The 16559-nt window shown below is 35.5% G+C and overlaps 1 protein-coding gene across 1 annotated transcript in view; it reads right to left on the bottom strand.

Annotated features, from left to right (window-relative positions):
- Nucleotides 1-657: 657 nt before the first annotated feature.
- LOC150104261 (acyl-CoA Delta-9 desaturase-like) overlaps nt 658-16559 on the bottom strand; it is a 30526-nt gene continuing 14624 nt past the window's right edge. The window contains exons 3-4 of the mRNA XM_090396440.1: nt 4726-4931; nt 658-1090 (exon numbers count right to left, since the gene is read on the bottom strand). Of these exons, the coding sequence (XP_090252566.1) occupies nt 658-1090; nt 4726-4931 (639 nt within the window). The remainder of the gene's footprint in view (nt 1091-4725; nt 4932-16559) is intronic.

The following is a 16559-nucleotide window of genomic DNA, read 5'->3' as shown; positions in this document are numbered from 1 at the left end:
AAGCAAGGTGGGTGGTCATTTGGAACAGGTTTTAGTATTTTGTAGGTATTTGTTCCAATAGAAATTTATGTGTCAATCTATCTTCTTGTTCTGCAAAGAAGACTAAGTCACACAGGACCTTTTCCTGATTTGTAGAACTTGCCACTGCCTTAAATCATATATATCTTCGCACTCAGATCTCATTCTAAGATACATAAAATATTTCAATCAGGGAGATAAGATGTAGGAAAATATTTACGCTTTTTTATGACCGGCCGCGCTTACAAAATGCATCTGTGAAAATGTATCTGTGAACAGCAGATCATTAGGTATTTGTTTGTAATATTATTGATCTGGTCCTTAAAGTGGTTTAAATTGTCGGCTAACAGGCGATGGGTTCGAACCTGAACGTATATATTGTATGTGGTAGATAACTTCTTTACGCTGATGTAAGTTCACAGTTTTACTTCTTGAAATTTATAATTGTCCTGCAGAAATACAAACGGAACAAGTTTATTAATTATTTTTTTACGTTTTACGAAGCGTATTTCAAATTCTGTTTATTTTTTGTAATTTTTATAAATTTAATATTTTGTATGTTGAAATGTTTCAATTCTAATTTCTCCATGAATCAAAAGAAGTACAAAAACTCAAAATGAAATTAAAATTGAAAACTGTTTAGTAGGAATAGGAATTGGCCTGAATGTGTTTCAGTTTAACCTCTTCAACAAGAATAGGCGTCGCAGATTTCCAGTCATAAGCCAGCCCAAGAGTGTGCATCAAATCGATGAACATCGTAGTTATATTCAGCACCCATCCTAGTTCACTAGTTGAATAGTCCCAAGGAAATGTGTGGGTGTAGTTATGAAATCCTTCTCCTATTGCGATGAAAGAGACAAGAATATTTTCTCTAGCTTCGATGCGCTTGTCGTACGGCTGATATCCGTAGTAATGAACAGCACTGTTAACCAGCCTGGTGAGGTTCAAAGATGAGCAGTAACGAAACGAGAATCCTATAAAAAATCCATTCCAATAGGATTCATCCCACAACCAAACCGGCAACACAGCGGGTAGATAAACACCGAAAAGCAAAAAGAGTACTCTGTAATATCTGGGGAAAAAAGTCACGATATGAGTCAACGTTATTTTGGATAAAAGTATCAAATAACTATGAATATGCAAATTATCGTATTCATGTTAACTTAGAAAGCACATTTAAAGGGTTTTTTGTTTCTGATATTGATATAGAGAGTTATTTCAATTATGTTCTCTCTTAATGTATGTAACATATCATATTAAATATTATATTTGTATATTACTTTCACTCATAAGAGATTTGAAACTTGGATATATCCTGAAATATACGATAGGATTAAGAATCAAGTAGTACGATAGAAGTTCCACATTACACTTTCATGATCTGACTTCGAATCTCGTCTCTGAAGAGAAGAATACTTATATGGACCTTTCAGCTAGCCAATATCATGAAGAAAGAGAAGAGTTTTCCTCTCAATAACTTGCTTTACTCATCCCACATTAGGCAAATAATGCACAAATAATACACCCAGTTAACTGACAAATTAATATTAGTGGACGATACTGTGAATATGGGGTTGCGTAGGGTCAGTGTCCTCTCTCAGTGTGCCACAGACTTCTTTGAAGTGTCAGAAAATATTTTAAATAAAAACGTAGGTGTGATTATTCAGAGTGAAATATTGAGCAGCCTATCAAGCTGCTCACCATGTTTGAAATTCAACACTAAATACAGATTTTTGTCAGAAGAAAAGCAAATAAAGACAGTTGCTTCATCAGTGAATATGTTGGTACTGAAATCATTAATATAATTATATAAAAAAATATTCATTTTTCTTTTCTGTGATATAATATCATCATAATATTACTTGTAATGCAGACAATAGATATTTCCTAAAATTAAAATGATTTTGGAGGGTATTGTGTTCGTTTTCATTAGGGACAAGGAAACGTATTTGATGAAATGGCTTAAAATCTATTTTTTCTAAAATCAATAACTGAGTATTTATCAGCCTCTGCTGTTAATCATCCTTTCAACTGGAATAACCTTGGATTCAGCTCTTGTTATAAGGTGAGGTAATGTGTCGTTTTTTTTATTTTTGAAGGGTTAACCTGTCTTATTGGGAGTTGGCAGAAATTTTTTCTCATGATACCGCTTGTTGGTTTTACACAAAACAAGCTACTCAGCGATAAGGCACACATGAAATTATCACACCGAAAAACTGCCGAATTGGAATTAGACCACGTAGTAAGGGGAGCGTATTATATAGTGTAGAAGGTGCCTTGTGTAGTGTAGTGCATTTAGAAAGGGTACTCAACACACCCTCTGTGAAAATGCCCTGAAATTAATAATAATAATAATAATTTTTTATAATAATAATGTTTTATTACATTATTTCTCTTGTTACATAGTAATATTATATTAATGATATTAGCACATAATAATAATAACAATAATAATTTTCTTTGTTTCTTTTCTTTGGGAGGAATTTCTGATTTCTTCCTCGCAGCTTTGCAGAGTTTATCTGAGGAAGATACTAGATGGCGGTGGTTTTGTGGTTATGTTTCTATACCGGTCACAATCCGGGTGTTCATTTTACTGTTTCTTGGTACATGTTTGGAGGACTTCAACTTCTATTTCTCAGTTTAACTATTTTTTTGCAAGTAGGGTTGTATTTGGACGTGATGTGTTTGTTTGTGTCTTTGTAGTGGGGTTTGTCATAGTTTTTTTTTCATGTGTGTATGTGTGTGTGTGTGTGTGTGCGCGCGCGCGGGTGGGAGAGAGTAACAGGAATTTCTCTAATTTTCATTCTCGCTATAATATTTGTATAGCGCCTGTTTTTTTTTAATAATGATAATAATAATAATAATTTCAAAAAAATATACAAAGTCTCACTCTCTTATTTCTTTATATCTCTTATATCATATTAACCACCTTACCAGCCATTATGGATCATATACGCATCCGCATACGCTTCGTATCCATCATATATTTCAATGTAATATCAATGGTATTACAATTTTAATATGCACTTCGCATCCATGATAACTTGAACGTCTATAGACGTCTTGGCCGGTAGCGTGGTTTTAAATACAATAATTCCTTTCGTTTGGAATTTAGATGTATTTTGCTGTCTTCATTTTTGTGTCTTTCTAATAAAACGTTTAACAAATTCTGAATGTTTCTTTCTTTCTATTTTTCTACATTTCTTTTTTTTTATGGATAAACCATTCACGAGAGGTTGGTCAACGTTTAGTAAGCGAGTACTGTGGATAGGCAATAAGGAACTTATTCATATTTGATTTGAAATGTTGTGAGTTGTATTCCTTGGAAACGCGTGGCGGAAGATCGTTTCAGAGGGCAACAAGGAAGGGATAAACTATGAAGAGGAAAGTTTTTTTATGTGTGTTTGGCAAAACTATGAGAGGATGTTGGTTAGTTGCGGCACGTGTTTGGATGGATTTGCAAGAGGATGGGGGAAATATTGATACCTATTCTGACGAACAGAGGCCATAGAAGCATTTATAGAAGATGCATGCTGCAGAGACTGAGTGCATGTGCGAAGTGAGTAGAGAGTATTAGTAAGAGCGTGGATCGTCAATCAGTCTGTTTTCTTTTTATGCATAAAAGCCAGTATTTTCATGGATCTCAAAAGGGCACCACCCCAAATATACTGTAATAGCGGAATTCAAAGGTCGTGCGGAATAGTGATAAATATATGGTTATGAGCTGTGGATTTATTTTAATATTTTCTCTTCCATGTTAATTTTGCTCGGCATGGTAAACTTTACCTACTCCTGAAATATTCAAATAAGTTGGAGGATTAGGATTTAGACTACTTCCACTAATACATGCCACATTCTCAGAATCATGGGTAAATTTTTTGTAGTCACTAATGAAAAAATGCAGCAAAATAGATACTTTCCATTAAAATTAAATGAAGCTTTAAAACAAACTTAGACATTCTTATTTTCCCGAATTTTTATAAACATTTTATGCGATTTTAGATTTATTTTAATTCATTGCTTCGGTTATGCGGTTTCAAGAACTAGCCTTTCAAGAGCCTCTTGTGTAAGAGCCTCTTGAAAGGCTAGTTTAATAAGAAAATTAATGTCTACCTAGTTAGCATATTGAAAAAATATCAATGGGCAACATTCAGCATAATGTTATGAATATCAAAATCATAAAATTAATGAGTTTTATCGATATTAGCTTTTTAGTTTTTAGTTGAAAGTCTGTTGAAAAGATTAGCATAACATTTTCATGTTATGTTGAAAACTATAAATGGGCAATATGCAGCAGAATGTTATTAATAGCGAAATCATAAAATTAATGTGTTTGATGGATAGTAGCTTTCATGTTCTAGTTGAAAGTCTGTTGGAACGATTAGCATATCATTTTCCATTAAACTATCCATAATTTAATTTAATTTCAATTTAATTAGTTACATTTATATGTCTCACCGTTGAAGACGTAAATTGACAGATACGTGGGTTTACTTACTAACATAACTAAGATGTCATTTCGAGTTTTATTTTATATACACCATTTTTATATTTTATTAATGTGAAGAATATTACTAAATATTTTAGTAAGAGTTCCTATCACTGTTTTTCGGGAAATTATTGTTTCATTTTAGTGTAATCATATCGCGAACTATACAATATGTGGGATTATTCTCATATTATTGATTATTCACAATGTTTTCGTACCTCCTCTGAAATCTGACAACCGGATCCGCCCAAATATCAGTGATGTCCACAGTTTTTCCCTTCTCATTGACATCAGGATGTTTTCTCATCATCAGCCATCCCACATGTGCGAAAAAGAAACCTCGATTAATATTATGAGGATCAGCATCTGTTTCAGCGAACTTATGGTGCACACGATGATCTCTGCACCACTCATATATAGCATTCTATAAAAATAACAATAAATGTATTCCATTATATTTTCATACGATCTTACATCTTAATATTATTAAATTATTACATTTTACAGCTTAATATTACATTATTACATCATTCATTGTGATACTCATATATTATATAGTAATATTACTAAATTATTACACTACAAGTAGTAATATACGTATAATGCATAATAATATTATTACACGGCATTTGGTAATATTAAGTTTAGTATTCATTTAATTAGGTTTAATGCAATGAACGCTACCTTGTGTTGTATATTTTAAATCAGGTTTGTAAAAGATTAAGAACTTTATTTAAATATAATTAAATATTTGTGTGTCTGTGTCTGTGTGTGTGTGTGTGTGTGTGTGTGTGTGTGTGTGTGTGTGTGTGTGTGTGTGTGTGTGTGTGTGTGTGTGTGTGTGTGTGTGTGTGTGTGTGTGTGTGTGTGTGTGTGTGTGTGTGTGTGTAAATGAATAAAGTAAAGGAATCGAAATTATATATTTATGAAAAATTAGTTGGGTGGTGTTATCGGGAAAAAAAGTGTGATGAGGCAGTACAATCTGACTGAATTGGAAGTTGGGTTATCCTTTCTGATGACGGGGGATACAATTAATTAACTTTGTTGTTATTATTTAGCGTTGTTGCTGTGGTCACTACGTTTAATGTGATACGTATGGCAATATTGGCAGTGTGCTGGTACAATAATCACAGTGCAGGTTGCAATGTTCTGTAACGGTTAAAATGTTTTACATTATATGAAAAGTTGTTGAGTATTGTGGTATGAAATGCTCGCTCACCGTTGCTCTAAACTAATCATAGTAGCGTCTAGTTTGGTAGTAGGATCGTGTTTAGTCTTCTTCTGCGATACATTTATTTGTTATTACGGTAAGATACTATTAAATAGTATCTTAATAATAGTATTTAGCGTCTTAGATTCTTTATATTCACGATTTTCTGTTTTGCCATTAGAATTTCGGTTATTTCTTGTTGTGTATTGGGTCTCCAAGGCACCTTGAAAACGATTACTCGCCGGTTAATTTTTTTTCTAAATTTGATAAGTGAGTGTGTTGCTGCCATTGAATAGACAGTTATACCATGCCTTAGTAATGTTTCAAAAATTCCATGATATATGAGTTTTTTTTAACGTTGGTTGGCATCATTGCTTCAAAGAGTTTTTGCACAATAGCGCGTCGCTTGTTGTGAAGGCATTCTATATATTTCACATTTGGAGACGATGATCGCTAAACAGAAATTGATTAAGAAGAGGAAGACGGCAAAGAGTTGGATGGAAAACTTAAAAGAACTTATCAACTTGAACTTACAATTACTGAAAGAAAGGACAAGAGGCCGAGTGGGATGCAGAGCCTTTGTTCGCAGGATCACCAAGTGTCCATAACGACTGAATGGCACATTACAACAACCACAAGAAATCTGTGATTTCGGAACACTGGCAGCGTCCATGGTTAATGCAACGGGTATCGTTAGTGGTGCAGAATGCATGATTCTTGGGTTCTTTACAATTATCATTTGCATTTTATTGTTTTTTATTATAATTGAATTTGTGGTAGAAGTAGGGTTATCTTGATTGGTTCATATTGATTCATAGAAGTCGCTTGGTGTCGCACTGATTAGATCATCGGCTTGTCGAGAACTCCTGAAAAGATTAGTAGTATTTTGTGTTAACATTGGCAATTTTACTAGAATTTTAAGTAGTATTGTTTGCTTTTTGTTTCTTGGTGTGTCTGTGCAATTTTTGTGTGTTTTCTGTTATTTTCATTATTATTTTTAAGATAAGATAGCGTACATATGGCACCGATAAAGAAAAAAATGGCAGCCAGGTCGCCATGTTTGTTTAAGAGTTTTGATGTAAACGAATTTATGCAATGTGCTATCTGTGAGATGTATGCTTTGCGAAGAGCGGTGGAAGTCTGGATACAGGGTGATAGTGGAGTTAATATGTGCAGAAAGTGTAAGGAGAATGAGGATCTCAAGCGTGTTTCAGGTGGCGAGAGTGATATCGTTAACTATAGTCAGAATGTAGAAAATGGCAGTGTGATAGAGAATTGCGTGGTAGTGCCAGATAGGTGTGAGAGCATCGTTGAAAGTGTAAATGAAGGTAGAAATATAGAACGAATGGATGAATTGATTGATAATGAAAATGGTGAGATAAATGCGAGTAGTGAAATTGTGCTTTTGAACGGAGCGATACACAGAGCTAAAAGGCAACTAGAGCGTATGGAAAAATGTGTGCTGAACGTACCGACTAATAACCGGAGAAAGTCTGTGACGACAAATAATAGAATGTTCGTAAACGTCAATAAAATGAAGGAGCGAGTGCTGTATGGGGATTCGCTATTAAGAGGTGTGATAGTTGAGAGTTTGAAGAAGTCGTACCAGCCGGGTGCGAACATAAAGGACGTCAGCGAATCTATTCGAATGCAAAAACAGAGAGTGAAAGAGATGATAATCGTGGCAGGAACAAATGATTTGAAAGAGGACAAAATGGAAATGATAGAGGATGTGAGTGAATTACTTGAGGTAGCAAAAGAGAAGAGTGAGAGAGTTAGGATAGTGAGTGCCTTACCGCGGTATGACAGTGAAGTGTTTAGAAGGAGGGCCATAATTTTCAATGACTTTATGCGTGGGTTATGCATGGAGAGTGGTGCGGAATTTGTGGATGTGTAGAATGAGTTCGATGGGCGAAAGGACTTATATAAGATGGATGGGTTACATTTGAATTTAGTTGGTGTACGGAGGCTTGAAAAAGTGTTGATGAATGATGTGGAAGTGGATGTACAGACTCAGGGAAACTAGATTTATTAATGGTGGGGGGGAAGTAAGGTGATGCAGACTTTAGGGAGGCAGTTGAGTGTATGAATGAGTATATTATGCCCGAGCGAGTACGAAGGACAACAAATCAGAATGGGATAGTTAGTACAAGGCATCAAAGTAGGGATGGGACAAATGGGCTTCTGCAATTCATGTACACTAATGCCAGGAGTATTAGGAACAAGAAGGAAGAGTTTTTGGCTTTGGTTGGCACTTCCAGGCCACAGGTTGTGGATATTAGTGAAACATGGCTGACAGAAGATGATAAAGCTAGTGGGATTGAATGCGACGGGTATAGCGTGTTCAGGAGTGACAGGGTGAATAAAAGGGGAGATGAGTGTTATTGATGATAGCTGATGAGTTGCAGCCAAGAAGTATAGAAGTTGAACTGCAGGATAGAGAAAAGAGCACATTTGAGGCTGTTTGGTGTGAGATAGAATCTAGCAGAACAAAATATACAATTGGTTGCTGCTATAGACCAGGTGATGGAATAGATGATGGGGATAGTATGCATAGGCAAATATAAGAAATGAGTGGAAGGAGGGTAATTATTATGGGTGATTTCAATTATGGTAACATTGACTGGAAAGAGGAGAGGGCACATAGGAGGAAGAAATTGGATTTTATGCGGGGTATTAAGGGACAACTATCTGTGGCAGCATGTAGTGGAAAATACCAGGAGGCAGAGAGTGCTTGACCTAGTAATTGCAACTGAGAATATGGCAGTAACGAACATGACCATGTTGCCACCAATTGGTGAGAGTGACCGTAAAGTCATGACATGGGAGGTGGCTAAAGGAGTAGAATTTACAATTAAGACAGGGTACATGTGGAATTACCGGGTTGGTAAGTATGACAAACTTAGAAGTGTGCTTGGCTCAGTGCCATGGCATGTAAAACTGCAACGGCTGGATGTTGATAGTGCATGGGAGGTGATTAAGAAGTGTTTGCAGGGGGCAATGGTTGACTGTATACCAAGATTCCGAAAAATAAATCCAGTAGGGTTAAATGGATGAATAACACTATTAATCTTGAGCTTCAAAAAAAGAAACAATTGTGGAGGGAATTTAAGGAGAAAGGTGACCAGCAGGCGCAGGAACAGTATAAAGCTCAGGCCAGAATGGTAACAACGGTGGTAAGAAAAGCAAAAGCAGATTACGAAAGAAAATTGGCCATGCAGGCTAAAGAGAATCCCAAACAGTTTTTTCAATATGTTGCAAGTAAAAGGAAAAATGATCATGGTAGAATGATCTTAAAAATGCTGAGGGTAGGGAGGTAACCTAATCAATCGATATGGTGGAATTACTGAGCGAGCACTTTGCAAGAGTATATCATCCAGGTGGTGACATTGCAGGAATGGAAGAACCAACAGCTTATACTGGAATTGTGATGAATGATGTAGACGTAACTAGTCTATTACAGAACCTCAATGTCAATGCATCTGTGCGATTGGATGGTATACCAGCTCGTGTCTTACGTGAAGCTGCTAAAGAATTGTCAGTGCCCTTGACCATTTTGTTTAATTTGAGCCTCGGGTCTGGGTCAGTCCCAAGGGGGGTGGAAAGAGGGGAAAATAGTTCTGCTGCATAAAAGTGGTTCCAAGGCTGCTGTTGAAAATTACCGGGCCAATCAGCATAACATGAATCATTATCAAGGTCTTGGAGAAAATAGACAAGAGGAAAATACAAGATTGGATAGAAGAAAATGGGATACTGTATCGGGGACAGCATGGTTTTGTGAAGGGCAGGTCATGACTCAGTAACTTGCTCACGTATTATAACACAGTGACGGCTGAAGTGGATAAGGGTAATGTTCCGGTCAGATATCCTTTCCTATATCATTAATGAACAAATTAAAGAGCAGTGGTCCAAGAACAGATCCTTGTGGCACAACACTGGATCTTGCTAAGGCCTTTGACAGGATACCACATGGAATTCTAATCAGTAAATTGCAGCATATGGGGATGGATATAGGGTTAGTGAGATGGATAGGAGGGTGGTTGACGGAGAGATATCAGAAAGAGGTTTATTCAGGAGTAGAGTCCACAAGACGGCCTGTGACCAGTGGTGTGCCACAAGGATCTGTTCTTGGACCACTGCTCTTTAATTTGTTCATTAATGATATAGGAAAAGATATCTGAGAGGAACAGTTCATTTGTTTGCGGATGATGCAAAGTTGGTTAGGGCAATAGTGAATGTAGATGACGTCAAAATTTTGCAAGATGATTTGGATAGATTGGAGGTCTGGGCTAAGGAGAATGGATGTCAATTTAATGTGGCAAAATGTAAGGTTATACATTTTAGGGGGGAAAGATTAGCAGCAGTTTACTACATTGGTGGAACTGCGCTCCAAAAAATTGATGAGGCACGAGATTTAGGAGTGTTGGTGGATAAGGAGTTGAAGTTTAGGAGGCACATTGCAAAAGTGGCCAAATCAGCTCATCAAATCACTTGGTTGCTGAAGAATACGTTGACAAGCAGAGACAAGCGGGTTATTGTTCCTCTGTATCAAGCCTTGATAAGACCCCATGTCGACTACAGTGCCCAGATTTGGTCACCTAGGTTTCTTCTTGATGGGGTGGAGGTGGAGAGTCCAGAGACGAGTGACCAAGATGATAGCAGGTCTGTGGAATGAACCTTATGAGAACAGGTTGGGGATTTGTGGGTTGCAAAAATTGGTTGATAGGCGGAGGAGGGGAGATATGATTGAGACATTCAAATTACTGAAGGGTTTCTATAAAATTAATTCAGAATATATTTTTGAGAACAGGGCTGGTTGTGGGAGGACTAGGGGACATCCATGGAAACTGGGAAAAAGCGTGGTTAGTAAAGGTGTTAGAGATGGGTTCTTTACTTTTAGAGTGGTAAATGAGTGGAATGCGCTCCCAGAGTCTGTGGTGGATGCTGTGACAGTGAATGAATTTAAGGTGAGGTATGATAGATACTGTGTGAATGTCGAATAGTTATGATGAATTTGATTTGGGGCCTCCCTCGATGTCTAATGACTCCCTGGAGTTGCCCGTAATAATAATAATAATAATAATAATAATAATAATAATAATAATAATATTTTGCTTGGAGAGAGGGGTATTAATATATGTGACCAATATTAGTACCGCTGTATCATCTGCAAATTGATATCTATCACTTTATTGGCAAGTTTGGAATGTCATTTATGTGTATGTTGAACAGTGTGTATGTGTATTTTTTTCTAGATATTTTTGCATATTATAAAATATACATTTTTATAAAATATACTTCCTGTATATTTTTTCTATAAACCTGAATTTAAGGCTGTTGCATAAGATTATTGGATCATTTATATCACTTAGTCGTTTGTGGTTTGTGTTTTTATAAGGTTATCGGCAATGTGTTTTACAATGACAGTTGACTGCTGTTTATTTGGTGGAGTTTTAGCGTGTGGGTGAATTAGAGGTAGTATGATGGACTGAAGTTGCGATTAAGTAGTGGACAAGGATATCAGTGATGATTATTGATAACGTGTACGTGTTGGAAGTAACCCAAAGGTTGATATAGTCTATTCTTGATTGTGGAAGTGAGTCGTTGAGTATTTCTTCTCTTCTTTTGGAGTTTTATGTATTACTCAATTAATATGCCAAGATAAGTGTGTGTTAGTTGCTGGAGGGCCACATCAAGCATATTTACGTTTAATGTCATCTATTAGGATAAGTCTATCTGTGGTGTCAATTTTTGATGTCATTTAGACATGTTTCTCATTCTTTAAGCAAGCTTAGTGGGTTTCTATCTGGGGGTCTGTATGTTGTGTTTATTGTGTATTTTTCTTTGTGTCTGTCATTAGTCATAATTTCCAAGAGTAACTTTTCTGCATGTTCGAATGTGGTTATGATTTTGGCCATATTTACCTTTCCTTTCAGAACGAAATAATGCTCGTAGTCTGTATATGTTGTGGGGCTGCACATTGTTAATATGTGGATGATTTTGTATCACCTAAAACATTAGGTGAAGATTAGAACATCTATATTTGTCAGTGTGTTATTGAGCAGTGTTGACACTATTCAGTAACACTGCTCTAGAAAATAACTATTTTTTTTTAAAAAGTTATTAACTTTAGAAGAAGATACTAATTATCGAATATAACATTTGCAAGACTATTAAGGTGTAAGACTATTATGAAAAATAATCTTAAAGATATTTTAATAACTTATAGTTTTAAATTTCATTTTAATTCTTGAATGTTTCCAATTATTTTTTATTTCTCAGATATCAAAATGGAATTTAGTATACGCTTCTTTTAAGTGAAAATGGTTTGGACAATATTATAATAAAATAATAATTCGCTGGTGTTTGTAATACTGCCAAAGAAACGGGGTCAGTATATCATATTTAGAAGACTTGTTCTATGCAAGATTTTGCATCAGAGAAAACCATCGTTTTGAAGAGAAACCTCTGTCTGTCCAAGACTTCGGAACGTGAACTGTTTAAATTGTTTATTGCGGATATGGGTTCGAGGCTACATTGTGAGTAATCGGTGATTTTAATTTGTTTGTTGTATTTTCTCTTAGACATTTACTGTTTTATTTATATTAGTAAAGATTGTGTTTGTTTTTTGTGTACATGTTTGTGTTTTGCAGTACTAATATGTATAAAATTGCGTGACAAACGCACGAGAAGCATAATGCTAAGAACAGTGAAGTCAACAGCAAGAAAACTTTCCTTGCTCAGGAGGATATTGAAAATATTGAGGAAGATATTAAAAATGATTTAACCTGAAAACTCCCAAGCTTAAAAAGATTTTTAGCAGACAATGGGGGAAATTAATGAAATTAAGCAGTGTTTTAATGAACATAGGGAGCAAAAGAAAATTAAGTTGCAAAATAATAAACAATAAAGCATGGTTGTTTTGTTAGCAAGTAACAAAAATCATTAAGTAACTTTGACTGTAAAAAGAAGGATATTATTTGGCATCGTGATTCTATCATAAAACATAAAAATATAGCACATGGAATTTAAAACAGAAAAGTAAACGAGATCGTAATGGCAGTAGGTACTAATGACTTAACTAGCGATGAGATAGTATATGAAAAGGTTGTTCGAAGAAGCGAGAGTGAAGAGAGACGAAGTGAAAATCGTAAGTACATTATCTTGATATGATAAAATGAATTAAGAAAGGCTATGGTGATAAATGATTCGATGCTTAGGCTGTGTAGAAGGAAGGGATGAGAGTTTTTGGATGAGCGAAGTGAGTTTGAGGGAAGATGGATTTGTACAAGTGGAACGACCTTCACTTGCATGCATCTGGTATCAGGAGCCTTGAAATACTAATAATTGGTTTAAGACCTAAGAGAAATAATTGAGGAAACTAAAGCATAAAGGGAGGAAAGGTGAGAATATATGTGTAACGTGTAACTCTTTTGTATTATGTATTTGTATTATGTAACTCTTTTAAATTAGTATACGCTTCTTTTAATAAAATAATAAGTTATGTTATTATTTTATATATACGTTATATAGCTATATACGCTTCTGACCCATCAAACGTGAGCAAAGATGCCTGAGTATATAAGACACTAGAGAAGAACAGAGATCTGCAAGTTGTCCATCTGTTTACCGCAAACTACAAGCATCTATCCATCAGCTCATCGGACTTCATAAGATGCCATATATATAGTCTCTTCTTTACTTTGTAATGTTCCACACCATTCGTTGACAGGTGTTTCTGTCGTCAGCCTTTCTGGAGACGTCAAATCTCTGAAGATTAGTCCATTCATTTTATTAAAGGTCTACCCCTTCTTCTTTTTCTGGAAAATTTACCTTTCATTACTGACTTGATTGATGCTTGAAAGACTATTTGAAAACAAGAAGATTGTGCAAGTTTATTATGAATCAATCCATCATCAAGAGGATACCAAAAGCAAATGTATGAAACTTGGAAACCGAAATACCCTGGTTCAAGAGTCAATGATTAATGGGTCACAACGAAGATTTATTCTAAGAAAAAAAGTTTACAATGATGATCAACTTGGGGAATTGCAAAGACAGATTGATATGGAATCCCAGCAACAACGTGAGGCAGCTGAAAGACTTATGAAAGAAACCCTTCCGTTGAATTTCTTGAATTCAAGTAATCCAAATAATAACTAGCAAGGTCACTTAAATGCTACACAACAAAAACTGAGACATGATTTTAGAACAAACGCAAAACACCAGAGAAAGACAGCAATTATCAACACTGAAAGAAAGCCAAAGACCTAGCTGCAATAATTAATAATATCAAGTTAGTAATAAAATAATTCCTACAAAAACAATTGGAAAAAAATCGGTTGATGTACAGCGTGTAGTTGTAGTTACTAAAGAACTTCGTTATACAATAGATGAATAAAGCAAAATAATGCATCCCAAAATGGAAATTACCTTTAGAATCAAAAGTAAATAAATTTCGAGCAGATGTTAGAAATTTGAATAATTTAAAAGAAGGAAAACTGAAACAAGAAAAGATCAAGCACAATTTAGTCAACAGATACACCTTGAAAGAAATTCGATAACTGAAGTATCAGAAGAATAAAAACAAAAAAAAGTGGCTACAGCAAAAGCGATTATTCGCTATGAAAGCAGAATTAATCAATATCGTACAACCATCAGTTTTTCCAATCACGCCCGCAATGTGAATACCTAAACACAGAAGGAAACCCTTAAATTCCGGGAGCAGCTTTGAGATAATCCAAATGAATATAATAAAAATGCTAACTGAATAGAAGTTTCTGAAAAACAATTGAACAACATTCAGTTGGAAGACTGTCATAACCACGAGCATGATCCAATAAAAAGCAAAGAAAAATGAACAAATGGAGTGCACAAGGTAATGGTGAACTGCGCGGATTTTGGCTCAAATATTTGCTCAGTACTCATACTCGATTGAATCAACAATTTTAAAACATGTTGTAAACATGTTTAATTGAAGAGCTGGTGACAAACAGGAAGGAAACTTCTGATTTTGAAAAACAAAGAAATAGGAAATTTTCGAAGTAATTACCACCCACTAACTTGTATGCCAACAATATTTAAGTTATTCACTGAACTTATAGCAACATTAGTGGAAGAGATAAGGGTCGGGGGAATCAATCGACCGTGAGATGCGGTGATTGATTCATTCAATCCAATACCCTTGGAGGGTAATGGATGGCAATGCTGTAGCCAATGAAGTTCTAACTGAGACTCGGCTATTGCTGTTACCCTCCTGCCATGATCAGAGCTTTAATAGCTCAATAACACCTTATCCCTACACTGTCCTCTACAGATAACGGGGAAGATGAAAAGCATTCTTGCTTCGCCCCTTTAAGCCAGTCCTTATAAGGACTATAGCAACATTGATTAGTCAATAATTATCACGGCATCAACTTCCGCATATTGAACAAAAGGGATGTTGTAGCAGTTTTAAAATGACAACATGATTTTGAATAATTCGAAAAGACGAAAAGCCAGCTTATATATGTCATGGATTGATTACAAGAATGCATTCGACTCTTTGCCTCATAGCTAGATTATAAAATATTTACAAAATTTTGGAATGAGTAAAACATTAGAAGTTCCTAACAGCTGTCATGCCTACTTGAAAATTTTAGTTAATAGTCAATGGAGATTATCTGGGTATAGTGAATATCACGAGAGGAATTTTTCAATGTATCACACAATCACCTCTGTTGTTCATCCTATCGCTGATTACTCTGACATCAATTCTAAAGAAACTAGCTTTGAATATCAACATCAAATCAAGAAGAAAAATATATCATTTTTTATACATGGATGACCTCAAGATATACGGAAAATCATCCAGAAAAATTGAGTCACTGTTTAGTACAGTCCAAATATTCAATGAAGACATTTGTATGGGCTATGGACTTACGAAATGTGCAACAATCTCCTTAGTTCATGAGAAAATAAGAGGCACCTTAGGAATAACATTTGCAGATGGAAGGGTTATTATCTACTTGCCACTGCACAAATGCTATAAATATCTGGGAATTCTTGATACAGAAGTCAAAAAGAAAAAAATGTCCGTGAATATCTGAAATGAGTTAGTAATGTTTAAAATTCCAAGCTGAATGGAGGAAACATTGTAAACACAATCAATACATGGGCCGTTCCTTAATCATATACACAGCCGAAATGACAGTGAATCATGCCATGAACCCACGGAGTGAAGTGGATTGGTTATACATACACAGAAAAAGTGAAGGACGTAGTCGGTTTAAGTGAAGTAAGCAATAGACGAAAAGCGAGCGTTGAATAATTACATCAAGGAGAGCGCAGAAAACTCGAAGTTTACAAAGAAAAGTAGTAAATGTAGTAGGTTCAAAAACCTTCACAATGACGAAAGTTGTGTGCCAAAAATGATCAGAAGGTTGCCAAAATAAAGCACTCCACTGGTCAATATTTGCAATTTATTGAACGGAAAGTTGACAGTCACTTAACTTGACAATGGTTTCAGCATGGCAGCATTAAGAAAGAGACAGACTGTCTGACATTTTCTTCTCAAGAACAAACCCTACAAACGAATGAAATAAAGGCGATGATTGAAAAGATCTGTAGGATAGCATGCCTACTGTGCAGGAATAAAGAAGAGACAGTGGACCATCTGATTGGTTCTTGCAGTAGGATAGCATGCCTACTGTGCAGGAATAAAGAAGAGACAGTGGACCATCTGATTGGTTCTTGCAGTAGGATAGCATGCCTACTGTGCAGAAATAAAGAAGAGACAGTGGACCATCTGATTGGTTCTTGCGTCACGCTTCCTCATAGACTGTAAACAAAAGCATGATTGAG

Source organism: Typopeltis vanoorti, chromosome 8 (assembly GCF_054136105.1).
Source record: "Typopeltis vanoorti isolate ZY-2024b chromosome 8, IOZ_Tvanoo_1.0, whole genome shotgun sequence".
NCBI lineage: Eukaryota > Metazoa > Arthropoda > Arachnida > Uropygi > Thelyphonidae > Typopeltis > Typopeltis vanoorti.
This window is presented reverse-complemented; position numbering and strand designations above follow the sequence as displayed.